General features: G+C 37.4%; 2 protein-coding genes across 2 annotated transcripts; one reads left to right on the top strand and one right to left on the bottom strand.

Annotated features, from left to right (window-relative positions):
* The first annotated feature begins 1,135 nt into the window (after positions 1-1,135).
* On the top strand, positions 1,136-16,246 carry LOC147320971 (organic cation/carnitine transporter 2-like). The gene is made up of 10 exons (XM_086309246.1): positions 1,136-2,693; positions 3,110-3,213; positions 4,407-4,561; positions 4,665-4,836; positions 5,072-5,198; positions 7,067-7,164; positions 9,596-9,810; positions 10,046-10,228; positions 10,737-10,872; positions 11,805-16,246. Exons 1-10 carry the CDS (start codon positions 2,214-2,216, stop codon positions 11,866-11,868), a joined length of 1,734 nt encoding a protein of 577 aa, XP_086165372.1. The 5' UTR covers positions 1,136-2,213; the 3' UTR covers positions 11,869-16,246.
* LOC147320970 (organic cation/carnitine transporter 2-like) lies at positions 13,332-23,521 on the bottom strand. The gene is made up of 11 exons (XM_086309249.1): positions 23,153-23,521; positions 21,466-21,648; positions 21,235-21,338; positions 20,359-20,513; positions 20,092-20,263; positions 16,599-16,731; positions 16,310-16,404; positions 15,525-15,739; positions 15,163-15,345; positions 14,870-15,005; positions 13,332-14,614 (listed from the first exon to the last, which is right to left on the bottom strand). The coding sequence occupies exons 1-11, from the start codon at positions 23,357-23,359 to the stop codon at positions 14,545-14,547; spliced, it is 1,653 nt and encodes a 550-aa protein (XP_086165375.1). The 5' UTR covers positions 23,360-23,521; the 3' UTR covers positions 13,332-14,544.
* Between the last annotated feature and the right edge of the window lie 65 nt (positions 23,522-23,586).

The raw sequence follows: 23,586 nt of genomic DNA, 5'->3' as shown, positions 1-23,586 counted from the left end.
CCGACTTAAAAAATTAATTCGTTCCCGAGGGTCTTTCGTAAGTCGAAAATTTTCGTAAGTCGAAGCACCCATCGCGCCTTTTGAGTAAGGCGATGCTGAACGATAGGCTATAGGCTAATTGCTAACTAGAACAACAATACGTCGTTCAAGTGGAACAGCGAAGCGCAATTACGAAAGGCAAGGGGTTGTCACATGATTCGGAAGGCATTGTGGGGATTGTAGGCTTAGCCAATCAGAGCCAGCAGATTTTATTACACGGGCAGAAATATTGCCGTTCAGCGCCTTCGTAACTTGAATTTTTCGTGACATGGGGTATTCGTAAGTCGGGGTTCCCCTGTATACATAAAAAAAAGATCAAAAGTATACAGATAAATCGTTTCCCAAAGTGAAAATACTCATCTATAGATGAAAATTTAAAGCTGAAATTATTTACTGTCTACAGACAAGTTTCCTTCTAAGTGCATAACAACATTTAAAAACATATCAAGTTGTAACAATCACGTGAGAGTCCAGCAGCAGGTGGAATAAAGAGTCTTGCTTAACAGCTCTAACAAAGGGACTTACAGCTCCTCAGGTCACACATGTTGAAAAGACCACATAGATTAAACAGCAACATGCATTTGAAACATTGCAATGAACAGTTATGTTTCTACTTAATAAAGCCTGGAAAACACAAACACTTATGCAACATCAAATAAGGCTTTTAAAACATGTATCATGTATAATAGTAAATATACTGCTGGCTTTTTCTAATCTAATTCATAAACAATTAATGTCACCGATGTTAATGAAGAGCATGTGTCTCCAGTGTCAGCCTGCATGATTTCCTTGTTAATGCTTGGGTGAAAAACAGCATATTCCTTGTCTTTTTTTTTTTTTTTTTTTACAACAAATGCATAAAGCAGTGTACACAATCATTAACCCAAGCTTTACCGGCAAGCAGGTTTTCATTGAGGAGATCATGTTTTACACAATCAGTAAATGCAGAGGCTGGGATTACATGCATGTGACAGTTCTTTCATGATAATGGTTTGTATAAAGATTAGATATGGCGGTAAGACTATCCTACTCTTTGAGCAGAGGGAAAATTACAAGAGCAATGCGCTCTCCCCCCCCTCTCATTTACCCTCTATCTAGCTGTAATTTTTTTTCATTTAATTTTAATAATTGACAGACATTCTGATACACGGTGTTCATTCTTCATTGGTTTTTGGTACTAATGTAGAACAATGTGTACAATTTAAGCTGGAATGTAAGTGAGTGGTGGCTGGAACCGTATTTGCTGATCTAGTGGTATCCACCTTCTATAAGTCTGTTACCTAAAATGTTGAACAAGGGTCATAATGCTTACGTAATCAATCATGTTTAGGAAATTATGAGTGTTCGACTTCATGGTCTTTTTGTGGCAGTTCGATTCAGGAGAAAGACACAGTACAACAAAAAAGGTGTCTGGTCTTTGGGGAGGGAAGACTTTAGGGAACTATAACCAAAGAGAATACCGCGCATCGTTATCTGGCCTTGGACTAAAGATAATTTCTCATACGTGTCATTACGATAATTAAAGAGTCCAGAGTGCATTCTGTATGGCAAGACTAAAGTAAGGAATTTGGAAACACAACTTCCAGTGCAGGGGTAAGACGTTGTCCTTTCTGGACTGTCCCTAATGATGGACTTTTCCGTCACAGTGATTTGCTTGCTCTTTGAAACAGCTGTCTTAGCAGATAAATCCAATGCACATTTTATTGTTGTACCTCAGGAAAAAAGCTTTGGCTGATGTAAATCAGCATAGATCATGGCAGCTAATTAAAGCATATACAAAAGGACACTTGTGTAAATCGAATCAAGTATTTTGCTGTCATTATTACTTTGAAATTATTTTAAAATCAGTAATGTTTTATTTGTGCTTTTGAGTATTAGGAAATAGAAATGAGAGATGCTGTAGCTGTCATAATGCACGTGGACTAAAATGCAATAAAAATCGATATGGCTACAGTTTCTATACATATATTAGGAATAACAACGTATGCCTCTTTTAGTTCAGTACAGATAAAAGCAGACCTTTGGGGGCTTAACAATGTATTATTGCGTCATGCAGTTTAAATCACGGATTGCCCCTTTAAAGACAAGTTAATTTGGGGAACTTGGACAATAATTAAAACGGCGCGAGGTGGGAGGGATGGTTTAGTAGTTGAAACAAAAGCTCTGCTTAAGAAATGCCCACTCCAGTCACCATTTCATTTTTCTTAACTCTGGCCCACTGTGTGAACCCTGAGCCGACAGAAACCAGTAAGATGACGGACTATGAAACTTCAACGGCTTTCCTCGGAGAGTGGGGATGTTTCCAGCAGCAGGTGTTTTTCCTCCTTTCTTTGACCGTCATCCCTAACGGTTTGACTGGCCTTTCCACGGTGTTCCTAGCCGACACGCCGTCCCACCACTGCCTCATACCCGCGCAACTCAACCTCACCCCCGCGTGGAGGAACAGCAGCATCCCGCTGGAGCAAGAGAGCAGCCAAGGTGGCGCGTTGGTGCGCAGCAGGTGTTCCAGATACAAACTTGTTGATATCCTCAGTTTCTCTGAAAAAGGCTTGCTGCCCGACGTTGATGTGAATCTGTCTACTGTGCCGAAAGAAAGTTGCTTGGACGGATGGGAGTATGACCAGAGCATCTACATTTCTACAATCATATCGGAGGTATATATACACACCTTTTTTCTAAATGCGGAAAAGGCTGCTTCTGCTTTTATGCTGAGGTAGAGCTAGGCGACTGTGTATAGCCGTATAGGTTAAATGTTGTGATATACAGGAAGTGTGTTAGCTAAACTCGTGTTATTATGGGAATTCATCACAAAGTCAAACAAGATGTGGCAACATTTTCTCAAATAACACAAAATCTCTAATTCGTGGAAAACTGGCCCTAGGTTGTGTGGTTTACAGGAACAATGCTGTTTTATGCTTTTAGATTGTTGTTTAACATCTGAAACACACTGGGCTGTTTGTTTTTTCTTGAAGAGAAAACAACAACAACAACAACAACAACAACTTGTTGTTGTCTGCACTGTATATAGAGTGTGATCTGCACTGTATATATCTTCTATGTGTTTTTTCAGTGGGACCTGGTTTGTGATGAAAGCTGGAAGAAACCACTGACTTCTTCTTTCTTCTTCTGTGGAGTTCTCACCGGTTCTTTCATTTCAGGACAGCTCTCTGACAGGTTATGGACAAGATAGCTTAATTCAGTTAAATTCTACTTATTATTATCAATTTTTAAATTCTAGTCCTATGCTTCAAAGTTGAGCTAGAGTACTATTGATCTACTGAATGAACACATGTGGAGTAATGTGACCTAGCACATCTAATCTAGTATTTACTGAGGAATAGTTTTTTAAAAAAACTTTTATGCCCAGCTGTATATTAATATAGCTAATCCTACCACAATATGTGTTAGATATGATATAGAAATAAATGCCCTTAAGCTCATATCTATTGCTACAGAACTAAGCTGTTGAACAAAAGTCACTGCATACAGTAGGCTAATCAGGATGCTCAAGTTAATTATACACTTTTCATTCCACAACTCCGTGTCACAGCATCAGTGAATCACAAAATGATAAAATTTTGAGCCGCATGTTAATCATCCAGATTAGTTTTTTAAAAACACATAAATTTATATTTATTAGCAAAACAGTGTCAAACCACATGCTACAAATGTTTTACCACGTGTCCTGATACTAAACTGGTCAGCTTCCAGTCGAGACCAGCTATCTATAGCTCTGCTGTACTATGAAACAAAAAAAATAAAACAAGAAAGGACCCTATGCAAGGCAAGATATCTCTCTTTTCAAACTATTGCAAGTATTGCAAAAAAAAAGAAAAAAGAAAAACAGGCCTTAGAACAAATTTAGATGATTCATAACTCATTGCATTTTGTTTTTATTGAAAGCAGCTCTTGCATAATCCCTCACAAAGTCTAAACACATTTCCAGCACAACTCAGAAGCCAAGTTGGGTTAAAGGGGAAATCCATTGTTACTCATTAGAGTAAGATTTTTTTTTTTGGGGGGGGGGCAAACTTAAATAATTAATTGTTTGCTTATGTCTCAGAAAACCACACAATTTCAGACTATTTCATTTGTACTGGACGGAAGCTAATGGCTGGGGCGAGGATGAACTATCCAGTAAAGTTGCTGTAAAACAAAATTGTAATTAAAAAGAAGCAAAGAGATGCAGTGTCAGGGGATTGGTCAGTCTATATGGTATTGGTAGTCATTAAGTGCACATGTCATCTCATTGAAGTACACGTAGAAAAAAAGAATATATGAGACCTTATTGTTGTTGTGAATTTGACTGACTCTCCCACTTTATAAAACATGCTGATTTGTTCAGTCTTGCTGTATTTCAATTTCAGGTATGGGAGAAAAATAGTTCTGTTTGCTACTCAGGCAATTCAGACGGTATTCACATTGATCCAGGTCTTCTCTCCATCTTGGACGGCGTTCTGCGCCCTGTTCTTTGTCGTTGGTGTGGGCCACATTTCCAACTATGTGGCTGCGTTTGTGTTAGGTACTCTATTCAAAAGTTTTCAGATATGTTTTTTATAATACAAAACTTTTATGTAATGTAACTTGTAATTTGAATGTTTTTTATTTATTTATAATTTTCCAAGGAGCGGAGATATTAAGCCCATATGTGCGGACTGTTTATACCACGGCGGGTGTGAATCTGTTCTTTGCTGGGGGCTACATGCTTTTGCCGTTCTTTGGTTTCTTCATCAGGGACTGGAGGATGCTCCTCTTAGGCATTTCACTGCCTGGCTTCTTCTTTGTGCCTCTCTGGTGGTAGGTAGGTGTGTGTGTGACTGTACATGTTACGGTAACTGATAATGCACAGCTGTACATCTGGGGAGTGTTAGGATTTTTTTTTAGGGTAATCAAATTATTTTCCCTTGGATCCTTTTTAATGAAGCCAGTACAAAATATTGACAAAACATTTACATGATGTCCTGACTGCGCTTTCTTTGGTTTGAAAAGACTGAGCCTCTGTTTCTGCCCCCTCTTTTGTTTAATGAAAAAGGTTTATCCCAGAGTCTCCTCGGTGGCTACTCTCTCAGGGAAGGATAGAAGAAGCTGAGGCCATAATCAGAGACGCTGCTAAGAAGAACAAGGTGGAGCCTCCATCAGTCATCTTTAGTCTCTTGCAGGTGAGACCTTTTTTTGGGTGCAGTGCTAGAGAAGCGGCAGTTCTTTTAAAATATTTAGGGAAGACAAAAATGCCTTATCTGTCAGTGTTTTCTCTGTAACTGAAAATCTGTTACTGTCACTACACAAATAATTTAGAAAGAAGGCTGTTTTACTGGAGACAGGATTGCCGTTTTTCATTTGTTTTCAGAAATCACTTAGACACTATAATATTAATGACTGAACAAGATAGTAAGACGGTAAATATTTCTTCTTTTCCAGGAAAATTACAATGCATACACCTACAATTAAACCATGTCACTATGTTTTTTAATGTTCCAACTGAATTTTCAGTATTTCTAGGTGAAAGGGCAAGAAGCATGAACCTTTTCAGGTTCACTGCTCAGTGTGCATTGAGAGGTAATCATTTACTGTTTTCCTGTTTTCTGCATGAATGAACGTTAATCTGGCGGCTAACAGACAGACATGTTGTCAAGGTTCAATTAACACCTTTCCTTCTTGCACTCTTGCACTGGATAATGTGCCTTTTAACTATTGAAGGAAGTCGACTTTAATCGACAAGGAGTTTTCAACGTGCTGAAAAGAACACCAAGCACTGTTATATTGTGCTTGAGTACAGCTATACATGTGTTATGAGCCTAAATGTGCATAGGTTAGATAGGTTAGCTGGTAAATGGTTGAGTATATGGTTAAACCTGTAAGGCCTAAACTTTAACAGCAGTTGAACAAAAGTGTCTATTGTGTAAGAACTGATTAAACCTGTAACTGCAAATAAAGGTAAGTTTATGAAAGAAGCTGTGAAGACAACATGTTTCTTAATATTACCTTGGTTTTTGTCTACCTGAATTCACTTCATAGACAACTGTCTATTAAAAATGAAAGACACCATTACCAAGAAACTGAAAAGAACCCTTAAATCCAAAAAAATGGTAGATTTCCGAGATTGAAACATGAAATAAATCAAACTGTTAATTGCAGTAATAGTGTTCATTGTTAAAAAAAAAAAAAAAGATCACATGCTTAATAATGGAAAATTACCAGTTGAACTCTACAAAAGAACTTTAAAAAGTGGGTCTGTTTTTTTCCACAATGCATTCCTCCATTCAGATGACCTCTGTGTTATTTTTTTCAACTTTGGTTTCTTGAACTCTATTCAAGAAACCAAATTGCCACATTCATGAACTTTATCCTGCGCAGCAATCTCTCCCCCTTAGAGATAATGTACCCTTTGCATGGGTTACAAAATGTTGCTTTTTTTTCTCTATCTGTTTATTGTAACTAGGTCTAGAACAATATAGACGTCCAATGTCTTTATGGATGCACATTTTTTTTAATTTTTGTGAACAGATCTGCTAAAAAATGTGTAGAGTTAGCATTTATTTGGTGTCATTTCTGGAAACTGGGAGTGGATTATGGTGGTTTTTGAGGGATTGTTTTTTTGGGGGGAATAAAAAGCGGAATACTTGACTGCTGTCTGTTTCAAATTATAAACATCTGTCTCAAGCAATCCATGGGGATATGATTAGCTTACAAATGTGGTATTACTGCAAATGGCAGTATAATATGCGGTTTAGGGGATATAAATGCATTCCCTCCCCCAACTTTATTATTATACACATAAATATTGGCTCATTTAAATTAAAATCCTCACATTTGAATATACTGTACACACACACACACACACACACACACACACACACACACACACACACACACACACACACACACACACACACACACACATATATATATACATATATATGGAAAATCTGACCCTGAACCCACAAGCTTCTCTCTCGTTACATTACTTCCAGACTGATGGCTCTGCTTGTTAAGTGTTTGTTATTCCACATGCATCGATGCCCTGCAGGAACAACTTAAGCCTGAGAAGAGAAGGGCCCGCAACATCTGTGACCTGCTTCGTTCTCGAAACATCCGCTGGATCTCTGTCACGCTGTGGCTGATCTGGTGAGTCCCTGCTGTCCCACCTGACCCTCACATTTGGTACCGTGACCCTACACACACAGCTACACACATTCAAGCACTCACATGTAGGCATAAACACACACAACTGCTCACATTCACATACAAAGTTTTAACCTGTTCATGCATCACTTTAACCACATGTCAGCCTGTTTCACTAACAACAAATAATGACCTGTCGGGTGCTGTGAAGCCTGCAACTAAGATCAAAATCAGGTTTTGCGTAACTGCACAGTATGCCTGTATTCGCCCTGTGCACGCTTCCTTGCTGAGTCCGAAAACAGATGCAGCTGCATTTCTGTTTGATCAGGAAACAATTCAATCTAGCTTTACACAGTTAAGTCTTTGCTAGTGGATAAGATTATATTTTTCTTAACCTCTGAAGTTAAAAATATTAATATGAAAATATTTTTAGGATGCATATCCTGAAAATATCAATTGGAATAAATATGTATTCACACATTGCATATTACAAATAACTGACTTATAAAACTCAAATTTTTCATTTCTCTTTCTATTAAAAACTTGTTTTGAGTGCTTTAGGGTTCCTGTAGGGGAAACCCAAGATAAGGTTGAGTTGTGGTTCTTGTTTGGCTTGCTGTTATAATATTTAGCTAGTCACCTTGTATATAAACGGGCGGCTGTGGCTACAGTGTAGCTTGCCATCACCAGTGTGTGAATGTGTGTGTGAATGGGTGGATGACTGAATGTGTAAAGCGCTTTGGGGTCCTTAGGGACTGGTGAAGCGCTATACAAATACAGGCCATTTACCATTTACCATAAACTAAAAAATGGACAAAGACTGCAATGGTTTCTATCTGCTTTGAAGTTGTGGTTTTATGTGTTGCAGTCTTATTATTTTAGCCAAAATTGTCAATTTTTGGACGTTGATGTGCTAAACAAGCTAGCAATGCTAGCTAGCTTGGTTAGCAAGGCATATCCATACACATTATAGATGCATTGCACACACAAAGATACCTGTTAGTTAGTGTTAACATACTAAAAAAAAAAGAATTTCAGTTCAGTGACTTTAATTAGCTTAAATGAAATGTGGCACAGAACTGGGAACCTAGAGCTGGGAACCGAGTTTAAAACATAGATGTAGCTTGAAAAAATGTTGCCAATACAAAAGTGACTGAAGCCTACATTCTTCAGAAATCAATGGATGAAGTTGCAGTAGCTGCAGCCATCTTAAAACTGTCTATGCCGCTCACTCAGTGTAACCATGTTCCTTATCTGCCATAACTTTGAGGCTTAAGGCAACTTTTGAAAAAAGACAAAAATAAAACTAAGTCCCCTATCAATATAAAAGGAAAAAAATAGCTCTAGGTTTATTTTGTTTCTTTCTAGGCATAAAAACTGTAAAGTACGGAAGCGTAGAGCAGCCACCCAGGCAAAAGAAAAACAGAGCTATATCATGTTATAACGTGAGAAGTTTATTGTTCTAACAATATACTTTTCATGTTTGTACAATATACTATCACGTTAGTACAAAATACTTTTCACGTTTGAACAACATAATATCACGTTATTACAACATACATAATTATCATGTTTGTACAATATAATATTTATATTGTACGAACGTGAAAGGTTTTTGTTATAACGTGATAATTATGTATATTGTAATACTTTATAGGATATTGTACAAACATGAAAAGTATATAGTTAGAAAAATAAACTTTTCACGTTATAACGTGATATAGCTCTATTTATTTTATTTTATTTTTTGCCTGGCTGGCAGCTCTATGCTTCAGTAGTAAAGTACTTCAGGGCTTTTGATGCCATTATCAACTGACCCTAGAAAATTTCATCTTGGCTTTGTTTTTCAGCACTTGAAGGAACCACTTGGACACTCACTAACTGTGTTTATCTGCACTTTTAAAAGTCAAACAAAATTCTAAAATGGATGTTCTTAAAACATTATGAAGCTCTAAAAAGCTATGACAAACTTATGTTACACCACCTAAAATACTAGATTTAGCCTTTCATCTATACCACTTCTCACTTTTAGTGGAGGTTTTGTAGATGTTGCCATCACAACATCTACAGCAGGGGTGCCCAATCCCGGTCCTCGAGAGCTACCGTCCTGCAGCTTTTAGATGCATCCTTGTTCCCACACACCCGAATCAAATGAATGGCTTGTTATCAGGCCTTTGCCAAACACGATGGCATGCTGAAGAGGTAATCAAACCATTTGATTCAGCTGTGTTGGAGTAGGGATGCATCTAAAAGCTGCAGGATAGTAGCTCTCGAGGACTGGGATTGGGCAGCCCTGATCTACAGTGTCAAACCACCAAAAAACTAAAGTCTGTTGTTGATACAATGTTTCGTTATGTTTCTGACTACTTTGTAGTGCCATACTATTGAGATGTACAGAATAAGGATACAAAAAGGACACTTTATATCCTCACAGGAACACCTTGACCATTGCCTACTTTGCTGTTTCCCTGAACACGGCAAACCTTCATGGGAATGTGCACTTCAACTGTTTCCTGTCAGCTCTGGTGGAGATACCAGCCTACATTTTGTCATGGACTATGTTTCGCTGGTGTTCCAGACGGCTGACTTTGTCCTCATCATTGTCCATGGGAGGGTTGTTTCTGCTACTCATTCAGTTTATTCCAACACGTATGGCACTTAAATGTTTTGTTCAAAACTGATTTATTATAGCTGTAATTTCTGGCAATCTTTAACTAGTTTTTTTTATATCATTATATATTATGTTCACATGTTCTATTTTGAGTGTTGTTCTCATATTTATTGATTAAGTACAGTCATTTTCAATCTTTTGCAAAACTATACCGCTGTTTGAACAAATAACTTACATCAAACCTCGAACAATTTAATGTGTTTTTCCCTGTAGATCTGTTCTCTTTGGCGATAGCACTGGAGATGATAGGGAAGTTTGCAGTGACGACAGCGTATTCTTTGGTCTACGCCTTCACAGCTGAGATCTACCCAACTGTGCTGAGAAATACAGCTCTCGGTGCCTGTTCTATGGCCTCCAGAATAGGAAGCATTACTGCTCCGTTCTTCATTTACTTAAGTAAGGATCTTCTGTCCTCTCTTTAAAGTTGTGTTAATCACTGGTCATAAGGATGAAAAAGAAACACATTTAAAGTGAGGAGAACATATGCTAAGCATCCTGCCATTACATCTAGCTTATTCTTAGTTTCTCGTTAAATGAAGATGTGTTTATGCATTTCTTTTCATCTATTTTAGTAAATACTCTGTCACAGGGCTTGATCATTTAGACGTTCAGAGTCAGATAACTTGGCATTTTGAAGTTTGGAGTTAAACTAACTCCTCAAGGAAACCAGACCACACACGTCCAAGGAGAACATAGCAACTTAGAAATGTCCCAACTAGAACTAAACAACAAGAAATACCACCAGCTGAAGTATAATAGAAGACTTGATTAGCAATCAGAAAGGAAACAACAGCCTTCAGTTAAAATTTACAAGTTTCTTAGCATTTAAGGGATTTTTTTTTTGTAACCATTGTAGGCAAGGTTGCTTTTGACTTTCTTAACTTCCTTTGATATGTTGCCACAGGAAGCTATTCCGTTTCACTGCCTTACATCCTTATGGGAAGCCTTACAGCCTTAGCAGGGTTGCTGAGTCTCCTGCTGCCTGAGAGCTTTGGAATGCCTTTGCCTGAGACCATTGATCACATGCAGCACTTTCCCGGGTAAAGAAAGAGTTTCATTATAGAGTGAGATTAGGTAAAAATATTATTTTGCTATTTTTTTCAGTGTAGTTTAAATTCACAATTGTTGTAGTTTGGTAGTTTTACTTTCCGGTGTTATAAAGAGGGGCCAATCTTTCGATTTTTAATAGTTTTAAACATAAAGTTTAAATTTCTTTTTTCTTGTATCACAATTTTATGCCATTATATTTTTTTTTTCAAAAAATGTGTTTGCTTAAATTTGAAAGATTACTCTTTTACCCAACTCTGTTAATTTTTGGTGTGTTATTTAGTTCACAAGCTCAAATACATTTGCCCTTTGATTATTTTTCACAACAGCTAAACTGAATGTGCAAAGATTAGATTCTTGCTTGTTTAATAAGTAATGTCTATTTGCATATATTGAAAACACCCTCATCTGCCCTGCATCTTGCCTACATGCAGTTAGTATCAGGGATTATCGTCATGTAATATATATTTCTCAATATATTTGTCATAGCTACAATTGTGTTTAATCAGAAAAGGTAAAAAAAAAAACTATGATAAAAAGCTCACTGCATAAAAGACTGACTGTGCTTTGCTGTCATCTTGACCATGTCTATATGTCTAAATGCATTGAGTTGCTTAGATATATGTGTTCATGAGCAGTTGAACCTATTGAAGTGGACAGTGAGTGTATGCAATATACTGAAATGATAACCAAAACAATTGCACCATAGTTTACAATATTTTATTGGTGTCACTATCATTTAGTAACTCGCAAATTTACCCAGATTCGCCCAGTCTGGTCAGCCAATCCCATATAACAGATATTAAAACATTTAGTGGGAATCAGATAATTGTTTGACAAGTGTTTCCACTTCCTCTTTAGTCCAGGACAGAAAATCAACAGAAAATGCTTGATTATGACTTTATTTTTTCTTCCTTCTCTGTAGATGCTGTCAGAGAAAGCCTTATACTCTCACACACATGAGAGAAGAGGAAAATGCTCCTGAATGAAAGACTACATAAACAAGGAGAAAAGTGAAAATCTGACTTGATTTGAATCACTGGATGAGCAGAGATTGTGTACTCGTTTCCACTAAGTGACCTCTTTAAGGACGTAGGTAAAATTATTGCTGTGTTGTCACTGGATGTATAAAATTATATCAGTTCAAGGGGACCAGAGAGGTAATTTCCTTACAAAACTGGAAAATATTTTTTTACATTATAGCAAAAAAAATATTATAAAAGGAAGCTTATACTCACCACCAATTTGACAACATTAGGATGTACAGTAGGAAACTTGAAAGAGTAACTTGCAGAAAGTTTGTAGAAATTCAGTAATTTGCTTAGAATATAGTGGGAATACATAATGCATTTAATGCATTCTTAATGGAAGGTTTATTCATTAATTGCTTACCATGAACCATGATCTGACCATGATCTGCCACTCTGAATGACATCATACATGAGTATGCCATAAAATACCCAGATACCACAAAGTAATTCTGATTGTGATGATAAGACACCAGGAAGTAGACCGGCTAGTAGTAGATTGATAGTAGAAAATAGTAGATCAGCTCAAGGCCACAACTTAAGGGGGACTTGTAAAAACAAACACACAAACAAGTAACCATTATAATCTAATGTAATAAAAATAATGTTTTCTTTGGATTCAGCTGTTAATCAGATGCAACCAATTACATGGTGCTGCAGGTCAGAAGAAGTTCTATAGCAGGGGTGTCAAACTCCAGGCCTCGAGGGCCGGTGTCCTGGAGGTTTTAGATCTCACCCAGGGTCAACACACCTGAATCAAATGATTAGTTCATTAACAGGCTTCTGGAGAACTTCAAGACATGTTGAGGAGGTAATTTAGCCATTTAAATCAGCTGTCTTGGATCAAGGACACATCTAAAACCTGCAGGACACCGGCCCTCGAGGCCTGGAGTTCGACATCTGTGTTCTATAGGCTAACTAATTACTCAGTCACACTAGAGCTGGGGTGTCGAACTTCAGGCCTCAAGGGCTGGTGTCCTGCGGGTTTTAGATATCACCCTGGGTCAACGAACCTGAATCAAAAGATTAGTTCATTACCAGGCCTCTGGAGAATTGCAAGACATGTTGAGGAGTTAATTTAGCCATTTAAATCAGCTGTGTTGGATCAAGGACACATCTAAAACCTGCAGGACACCGGCCCTTGAGGCCTGGAGTTTGACACCTGTGCACTAGAGTAAAAATAGGGCAGCAATTTGATTGTGACTAGGAAACATGTTTGGTTTTCTGGTGATTGCACTGATTTCTTTTCTTTTTTTTTTTTTATATTTGGGAACTGACTACAAGTAACTGTGTCAGCCAGCCTTTAGCCTTTGGGGGCCACTTTCAAGAGTAAGGTGAATGCACAGCTGGCCTACAAGCCAACCTGTCATGAACAATCACCATCTGACTCAGACTGACTGCAGTCCTTCTCAGGTGAACTAAATGGCCTGCATTTGTATAGCGCTTTTCTAGTCCCTAAGGACCCCAAAGCGCTTCACACTACATTCAGTCATTCACCCATTCACACACACATTCACACACTGGCGATGGCAAGCTACACTGTAGCCACAGCTGCCCTGGGGCGCACTGACAGAGGCAAACTGGTGAAGGTTTGAAAATAATTGCTGTCTAATTTAGGAACCCCATTCATTCACCAAATAATAACAAAGTAATAGACTGGCTCTGTTTTATTTTTGTTATTTCACCATCCTGATGCACCAAGGTCGCTTTGAAGGCAATTGAATGTGAATGGTTCCTGGTCTTTAACCCTTTCATGCATAGTTGTCACTACAGTGGACAGCTATTCAAAGGCTGTTTTCTTGTATGTGTGTCAGTGTTGATGGTATACTTGCACATAAACCACTACATTGGACACTGATGTGTCACTCCATACCCTGGCACCCACTGAACGTTTAATGTTACTATAGATGTATGACGTGTTTCATTATTCATTCATTCATGATGATGAATATAAATATTTAAGAAAAAAACCTGATTGAGGTTGTTATAATTCATGCATGAAAGGGTTAAATCAACCATTTAAATGAAGTGAAATGAAGTTTATTGCACATGGTTGCAGTAACTTTGTTCATGCTGCAGTTTCCAATCACAGTTGTGCTTTCTGTGGCTGTAGCATAATAAATGAAGAAAGGGTAGGTAGAAGAGATAGATTTTCTGTCATTACTAAATCATTATTTCAGTACTCACTCTTTACACACAACAACAAATTCACTAATTCTTCACAAATTATGACTTCAGTTACAGAAAATTGTTCATAAAGTAATAAAGTAATTATGAGTTTGTCAAACGTGCCCTATTGAAAATATTGCATATTAAACAAATGCAAACATGTAATGAAATAATGCTTTATGTTTCAAGATTAACCAAATTACATAGCAAAATTGCTGACAGCCTGTTCTGCTAACCAACAAGGACATTCAAGCTGCTGCTCCAAAAATATTGGTTACATTAAGTTTACCTTCAGTCATACACACTGTTAAAACAACATCGTCTGGATTCAAATTGTGTAATTACTTCGTTTTCTTCAACTTTATTACCATGTTATTACTGACTCCAATGCAAAGAACAGCAAAAACATAGCAGTGAGACACAGGAAGTAAAAACAATATATTCGTGAGTCATCGGTGTTGGAAACAATCATAGTCGACTTTCAAAAATCTTCACGTGTTTTGAGTGTCCTTTTCTAGTAATGAAGGGACATTTCATTCTGTGCGGGACAAAAGACAAAGAAAACACAGTTTTGTTTTTGCAGAAAGGACGTCTGTAAAAGTGTCACCATCTTTGTGTTTACTGCCAAATTAGTTATTGCTATTTTGGTGCTTTTAAGACACACTAAGAGTCAATTTTTGTAGTTGCAGAGTTACTACGTTATCACAAGTCTGAGATCTACGTCTGAGGTCAAGTTTTTATGACAAGTTTCACATTCAATAAATATTACATATGTTCTTCCAACTGATCTCACCTTTCTCTTTTATGCATCTGTTCAATAGTTTGAGGCAAAGGCCGTCCGAAACTCTCTGGTAGGAACACAGTAGCGAAGGCAGACACAACAGCAAGAGTCCCCAGTGTAATATAAGGCAGATATTTAAAGTACTGACCTGCACAAAGACAGGGAGCAATTAGGATTGGAGAAAGGCCTTGGCCTTGTGTTTATGCAACGTAATGTAGTGTGGGAATTTGTAGTCTACACAGACCACTAGATATACTTGATAAAATGCTTATTTATGAAGATTTGAGAAACATTCCTTCACTCACTCAGCTTTAACAAAAATGGTGCAATACAGCTTCCCACTCTGGATACAGTAGTACACATTCCTGTTGCAGTATTCCTGAGTACTGTTGGGAACAGTTCTGCTGTATATACAAACATCAGGGCAGTACCGGTGGTAATACCAAATTTTCCCACCATCTCTAGAGTAATAGACAGATATGATAGACCTGAAGGGAAAAAAAAATTAAAGATTTGTATAAGGCTATATACTAATTTGCTTCAGTACCTACTTCTAATGTCGGTATTTGAGATAAGATTTGCCTGAAAAAAACCTCAGACATATAAATAAATAAATAAAACCTCTGACACTCCTATGGACACAATATGGTGCATTTTTTCTGCTTACCATGAGGCACAAGTTGAATGAAATACAGTGATACTCCTCCAAGGAGCAAGATGCTTACGACAGCGAGTCGTCGTGGAAGGTATTGCAAAGCCAGCCAGCTGGTAATGTATGCTGGAACCTCCACGGCTGCTGAGATGAAACAGCTGATAAATGGATCGGCATGGAGTCGAGATGTATTTAGGGATAAGCCAAAGTAGCCAGTACTTAGAGTGAACCTGTAAACATATGTCAAATAAAACATGGTAGCAATCTGAAAAGGAATCTGCTTGGAATTAGCAGTAGTGGGTTTATATTATCTATTCATGCAATTGAACGATGAGGTTTTTGTTATTAATCATATTACTACTGCACTTCTCACTACCAAAATCAATAATCACATCTCTGTAATGTGTTACGTTACAATGCATTACACTCCAACTCTTCCCAGTGACTTACCAGTAAGGAGCTTTTCTGGGAGACTATTGGGATTGCATTGAAAAAGACCTTCAAACGCTTGTCACCAGTGAATACTGCTAGTTGTGTTCAATGAGTGCCAAACCAGCAGGAATTATGTGTCTGCAAGGCCAGTGCAGCCAGCTCTCTGGTGATTATGGGCCTGCAGTGGGTGATGGTGCTGCAAGTGCTTGTAAAAATATAATGTGAATAAATATGGCTTAGAGCAAAACACTGCTCTTCTAAACAAAACTGTCTTTTTTTCTGTTCTCTCATCATTTATGGGAATTCAGCGATACACATAGGATATTCTATTCATCCCCAAAATATAAGTGCTTTGAATTACTACTCACCACACAAGGCAGAGAATGATCGATGTGTTTCTGATGTTTGCAGTCCTTAGCAGGCTGAAGATACTGTGACGTTCATTAGCCTGAGTCTTATCTGCCTAAAAGACACAAAATCCCAGTCTCAGCATCTGTACATATGGCAATATCTGTTGCTCCAGGGTTCTATCCCTTTTTTGGTAACAGTAATATTTCTGATCATTTGGGTATTGTCGTGCGTAGTGCGAGAGATATTTATGTGTCTTCCTCAGATTCTCTTTACGTGCCTGAATGATTTAATTCAAAGCCAACTTACTGGTGAATCATAATCATCAAAGATGACCTGTGGAGCCTCTACTTTGTTCTTCTTGGCAGCATATTTCACTATGTTCTCTGCTTCCTCCACTCTTCCCTGTGAAAGCAGCCACCGAGGAGACTCTGGGATTAACCTGCATCAGTATTCAACACAAAGAAACAAAAAGATTTAGCCTGGATCTGGTGGAACAGAAGTTATAGTATTGCTTATTACTCTCTTTGATGCTTGGCCAGAAGTTATATACTGTACAGGGTGGGCCATTTATATGGATACACCACAATAACATGGGAATGGTTGGTGATATTAAAGTCCTGTTTGTGGCACATTAGTATATGTGAGGGGGCAAACTCCTCAAGATGGGTGGTGACCACGGTGGCCATTTAGAAGTCGGCCATCTTGGATACAAATTTTGTTTTTTCAATAGGAAGAGGGCCATGTGACACATCAACCTTATTGGTAATGTCACAAGAAAAACAATGGTGTGCTTGGTTTCAACGTAACTTTATTCTTTCATGAGTTATTTACAAGTTTCTGACCACTTATAAAATTTGTTCAATGTGCTGCCCATTGTGTTGGATTGTCAATGCAACCCTCTTCTCCCACTCTTCACACACTGATAGCAACACCGCAGGAGAAATGCCAGCACAGACATCCAGTATCTGTAGTTTCAGGTGCTGCACATCTCGTATCTTCACACCATAGACAATTGCCTTCAGATGACCCCAAAGACAAAAGTCTAAGGAGGTCAGATCAGGAGACCTTGGGTGCCATTCAACTGGCCCACGACGACCAATCCACTTTCCAGGAAACTGTTCATCTAGGACTGCTCGGACCTGGCACCCATAATGTGGTGGTGCACCATCCTGCTGGAAAAACTCAGGGAACGTGCCAGCTTCAGTGCATAAAGAGGGAAACACATCATCATGTAGCAATTTCAAATATCCAGTGGCCTTGAGGTTTCCATTGATGAAGAATGGACCCACAGCATGTCAATGGCTGTGAACAAAGAGAAACTTGTAAATAACTCATGAAAGAATAAAGTTACATTTTTTCAAAAAGGTCTCAAAGACTTTAGAGTCAGACCTGTTACAGATCGTCAACTTTTCCTTAATGTCAGGTGTGTTTCCAGAACCACTAAAAACGGCTGTAATCAAACCTATACTGAAAAAGGACAATCTTGACAAGACACAAATGAAAAACTACAGGCCGATCTCAAATTTCCCATTTTAAAGTAAGATCATTGAAAAAGCAGTTTCTCAACAGCTCAATTACTTCTTAAAACAGAATAACTGCTACGATGCCTTCCAGTCAGGTTTTAGACAGAACCACAGCACTGAAACCGCTCTGACAAAAGTGTTTAATGACATATGTCTGAACACAGACAGTGGAAAAATGTCAGTCCTAGTTTTACTGGATCTCAGTGCAGCATTTGATACAGTTGACCACAACATATTACTCAAACGACTGGAGAACTGGGCAGGTCTTTCAGGAACTGTACTAAACTGGTTCAAAACATACTTAGAAAACAGGAAATACTTTGTATCAATAGGTAACTTCACATCCGAGCAGACAAGTATCACATGTGGAGTTCCCCAAGGTTCCATCTTGGGACCCCCTCTGTTTAACATTTACATGCTCCCACTGGCACAGATTATAAAGAACAACAAAATAAACTATCACAGCTATGCAGATGACACACAAATATATATAACAATGTCACCAGGAGACCGAGGCCCTGTACAGGCTCTTGGTAAATGCATTGAGGAAATCAATGACTGGTTGTGCCACAATTTTCTCCAACTAAACAAAAACAAAACTGAAGTAATAGTCTTTGGCGCCAAAGAAAAACGATTACAGGTCACCAGAGAACTTCAATCTATACATCTAAAAACCACAAACCATGCGAGAAATTTGGGTGTAGTGATGGATGCAGACCTAAACTTAGAAAAACACATTAAGACAATAACAAAATCAGCTTACTATCACCTCAAGAATATTTCAAGGATAAAAGATCTGATGTCTCAACAGGACCTGGAAAAACTAGTCCATGCATTCATTTTTAGTAGGCTTGATTACTGTAACAGCATCTTTACAGGTCTACCTAAAAAATCAGTCAGACAACTACAGCTCATTCAGAACTCTGCTGCTCGAGTCCTCACTAAGACCAAAAAAGTGGACCACATCAGTCCAGCTCTGAGGTCTTTACACTGGCTGCCTGTCCGTCAGAGGATAGACTTTAAAGTTCTGATGCTGGCCTATAAAGCTCTGAATGGTTTAGGACCAAAATACATCAGTGACCTCCTGACCCAGTATGAACCTTCCAGATCCCTCAGGTCATCTGGATCCGGTCTTTTATCAGTTCCCAGAGTCAGAACCAGACATGGAGAAGCTGCATTCAGCTTTTATGCTCCTTATATCTGGAACAAACTCCCAGAAAGCCTCAGATCAGCTGAAACACTCAGTTTATTTAAATCCAGGTTGAAGACTTACCTATTCTCAGCTGCATTTGAATAAAGCACCAAATCCACACTTTTAAGCTTAAATTTCAAAACTTACACTAACTACTGATCTTATCTATTTCTGATTTTATCTGTTTTGATTTTATATACTGTTTTGTTTGTTTGTTAAGCTTAAATTTCAAAACTGATTTTATCTACTGTTCTGATTTTATCTGTTTTGATTTTATATACTGTTTTGTTTGTTTGTTTGTTTGTTAAGTGGGTTTAGAGCTCTGGGTAGCTCCCCAGCTGGGTCTAGACTGGGTCTAGAGAGTATTTTAAATTCAGGGAATTTAAAATAGAAAGTAGCTCGTCCACAGAAGGACTGGTAGCTCCCCTTACGATAAGGGTTCAGATCGCGCGAACAGGTGTGGGATTAGAGCTCTGGGTAGCTCCCCAACTGGGTCTAGACTGGGTCTAGAGAGTATTTTAAATTCAGGGAATTTAAAATAGAAAGTAGCTCGTCCACAGAAGGACTGGTAGCTCCCCTTACGATAAGGGTTCAGATCGCGCGAACAGGTGTGAAATGTGTGTGTTTAGTTAGTTTGTTTGTTTGCTTGTTTTAATCAATTTTAAATCATGCTTTTTATTTGTTTTTGTTTCTAATGTCTCTGTAAAGCACTTTGAATCACTTTGTTGTTGAATTGTGCTATACAAATAAATTTGCCTTGCCTTGCCTTACGTTGAAACCAAGCACACCATTGTTTTTCTTGTGACATTACCAATAAGTCTGATGTGTCTCATGACCCTCTTTCTATTGAAAAAACAAAAGTTGTATCCAAGATGGCTGACTTCTAAATGGCCACCATGGTCACCACCCATCTTGAGGAGTTTGCCCCCTCACATATACTAATGTGCCACAAACAGGACTTTAATATCACCAACCATTCCCATGTTATTGTGGTGTATCCATAAATGGCCCACCCTGTCTAATGAATTCATGAGAAGATAAACTTAACACAAACGCAGCTTTATTTTTTTCAAGAACAACCTACCACCAAAGAGGAAGGTAGAGAAGGCCAGGGAGAGATATACCTAACAGGAGATATGTCCAGTCCCTTAAAAAGTAGGCAAAGAGAGGAAGCATCATAAAGCCAAAGGCAAAGGCAAGACATACACCCATGGATGAGAAAAGGACCCGCACATTGCCAGTGAAGATTTCAGTGCCTGCACACACAGAGAAAGCCAACAGAAGTTTTGAGGTAATGGAGGTTATTGGACACATTGTTGCAGTAACCAAAGAACCAAAAATATGCCTTTACCGAGCACAAAAGCAGAAACATAGTTAGAGATTTGTCCCAAACCACTGATGAACAGGAGGATGCAGAACACTGTCCAAGATGATGAGAAGATTTGAACAAAAGTGAAAAGAGTCTGAAGTGCCATGGTCAGAAACAGAACTGGCTTTCTTCCAAATCTACAACGAAAAGTCAAAAGATGAAATAAGTGTAAAAAAACAAATAAGACATACTGCGTATCATAAAGTATTTATTATAAAGTATTTATTAAAAAGTATACTTGTGTGTTTATTGGTAATAGCAATATAATACTCTGCAATAAAGTAAAAATGTAATGAGGACTTTTATTACATGCTAAACAGAGCAATTGTAGAAATTAAAAACACTTTATAATACGGCCTGAAACTATTAACTATATAAGAGTCTAATTCGCCTGTAATTAAATTGAATTTAAACACATTTTATTTGAAATTATAATAATTAAAATATTTAAAAAATATATATATTTTTAAGAATTACATTGACTTACAGTCTTAAATGTATGTACACTAGAATAAGGCGATAACAAGTTGTGGTTTTGCAGGGAAAAAAAGAAAAAGAAATAAACAATGAATAAATATTGTTTGTTTTTCCACAAAATTAAATTGTATTTTGTAAAATTACAGTACTTATTACTGTTTGTAAGAATTGTACGTATTCTAGTGTACCTAACTTTAAGTATTTGTAGGTAAATATAAGTACATTTTAATTTCAAATAAAATAAATTGAAATTAAGTCTAATTACAGGAAGCCATATTATAAAGTATTAATATGTAATGATAGCTAGAAAAAATTTAAAAGATCAATATACAGTTTGTGCTGCTTAAAAGGGGGAAACAAGTATTATTTTTTTAACTTTACCTGTCTGACAGCTGTCCTGAAAAAAAGGATCCAACTAAAACTCCCATGAAGTAAACTGTGGAAGTAAACGGCTGCTTCCACTCTTCACTGCACACCAGGTCAAACTGAAACGTCCAGGCATAAAAAATTGAATAAAACAATACAAAGACTTCAGGTGCTGTTTATGCCTCGTCAGATCTTAATTTTCAATTGTCAATCATTGTTCAAATATCGTCTGTATTACACACTTACCTCAGAGACTATAGTGGATTTATAGATGTCTTTGCTATAGCTCCACCCATCAACACACCCCTCTTGCTCCAGGTTAGTAAGATTAACATCCTGGCCTGGAATATATCCCTGAGCTGAAAGATTTTTGACCACATCCAGCCTGTATCTCCGACATCTGCTCAGCTCCAGCTTCCCATTCACCATCTTGCAGGTAAATAAATGCATTAATTTATTTACTTTTCTGTGAAATTGTGTTGAATACCATACTATAAAGGAAATAGCATGCTCTAGAAAGATAAAGAAAAACAAATCTAAAGTAACTGCAACAACAACAAAACAAACAAAAAAGCAAGCAAACAGAAACAAACAAACAAATACTGAAATGTAGAACTGGATAACAGGAGAATTAGGTTATTGACAAAAGAGGAAAAAAAAACGAAACTAAACAAGAAACAAAATACTTTCAAAATAAAACAGGAAGTAACCTAGGGGGGAATTACCTAAAAGAGACAGGGGTACACTGGAAGGGCCAGATCAAAGTAAAACACAAGCGATCACAATACAATTCAAAAAACCAACAGAAACAAGATCACAAAGTTTCAACAACTAAAGATTAGACACAGAGGCATTACTCTTGTAAAGATAATCTTAAAACCTGTAAGAACTCTAAAAAACACAACTCAAAACTAAAGCTAAAATAAAGAATGGTTAAAAATAAACAAGAATGCAAAGCCCAAAATCATAAAACCCCAAACCATGACAGTATTTTGACCACTTAGTGCTCATAATAACCCTTCACACATATAAATATATACCCTATCATAAAATATGGCCATTCTACTTTATTGAGCTTAAAGCTAAAGCTGGCTTTGCAGAATGCAAAGAAAATACATCTACAAAGCTGCAAATATGATCATTAAAGTAAATATCAGACACACACATTTAAAAAATTTGCACATCCTCCAACATTAACATTTAATTCAAACATACAACATGTTGTCTTAGAAAAAAAGTAGGTAATTACAAGTAATTGTGAATTCGCTTTAACTGTCCTGCCCATTAAATGGGTCTGAGTGTGATTATAAATAATATATAATTGTGTGTTACTGTATATGCCTTTTAAAGTGTTGGTATTGGGCTGGTATTGCATTTGACTAACTCTGTTTCTAAAGAAGGAAGCTATTTCAAATGTAGCTTTCGTTTATGCTGTGCTGGCTGAATGACTGAGTGACATTCACAGACTTTTAGTGGGAACTATCATTCCTTCCAGCCATGCAGCATTTCCTTTGCCACTGACTGTCATACAAATCCAAAGCAGATTTCGCCCCACCTTAAATGATTCAAATTTTGTTATCATGACTCATCTGTCATAACGACTTAGTTACAGAACGCATTGTCGAGAAGTTATCTTGCACAAGCCAGACTTTTATAATGATGTTCCAGTTTGTGTATCAAAGCTGCAGAGTGAAAATACTATTTCTTTTTCACCTAAATTTTTGCTTTATGTGAAGTTTTTCTTGGTCTTGTGGTTATGTAATTCACGACTCAAATTTCATACTGACATTTCAGACTAAATACATTAAATACCTTTGAAGAAAATATTAGATTTAGATGATTTGATTGCAACACTGACACAACTTATCTGTATTGGTGTTGTAAAGATTACATGCAGCTCTTCTTGTTTCTTTTAATTAATATACTTCTTTACCTCCATTGGAATGATAGCTTGATGCCAGTCTTCTGTCAAGTTAATATCAGGAACCAGGCAGTGGTGTCTGGGAATGTCAGTCAGGAAGATGAGGGAAAAAGAACCAAATCCATTTGGCAACACGCTGGCACAAAGTAGGAAGAAAACACTTTGCTGGAAATGTCCCCAGTGACCAAGAAATGCTGTGACTTCATCATAATCCTGCATACTCTTGGAATTCTGTCTTTTAAATCACTTCTTCATCTATTGTGAAAGTAAAAAATACTCTTTAAAGAAAAAGTTGCATAAATAAACAAGTGCTACTCTGAAAGTGAGGACTCCAGAAACTCTGCAGAGCTTTTATGTAGTGTGCATTCTTAAAGGTATCAACTCCAAATTTGACTTTTTATAGTCACCACTGGGTTATAGATTACAAAGGCAATAACAAAATGCTC

This window comes from Aulonocara sp. 'chitande type north' Nkhata Bay, linkage group LG10, assembly GCF_057382095.1.
Source record: "Aulonocara sp. 'chitande type north' Nkhata Bay isolate Kocher_YH1m ecotype deep benthic linkage group LG10, A_spYH_male_GT1.1, whole genome shotgun sequence".
NCBI lineage: Eukaryota > Metazoa > Chordata > Actinopteri > Cichliformes > Cichlidae > Aulonocara > Aulonocara sp. 'chitande type north' Nkhata Bay.
This window is presented reverse-complemented; position numbering and strand designations above follow the sequence as displayed.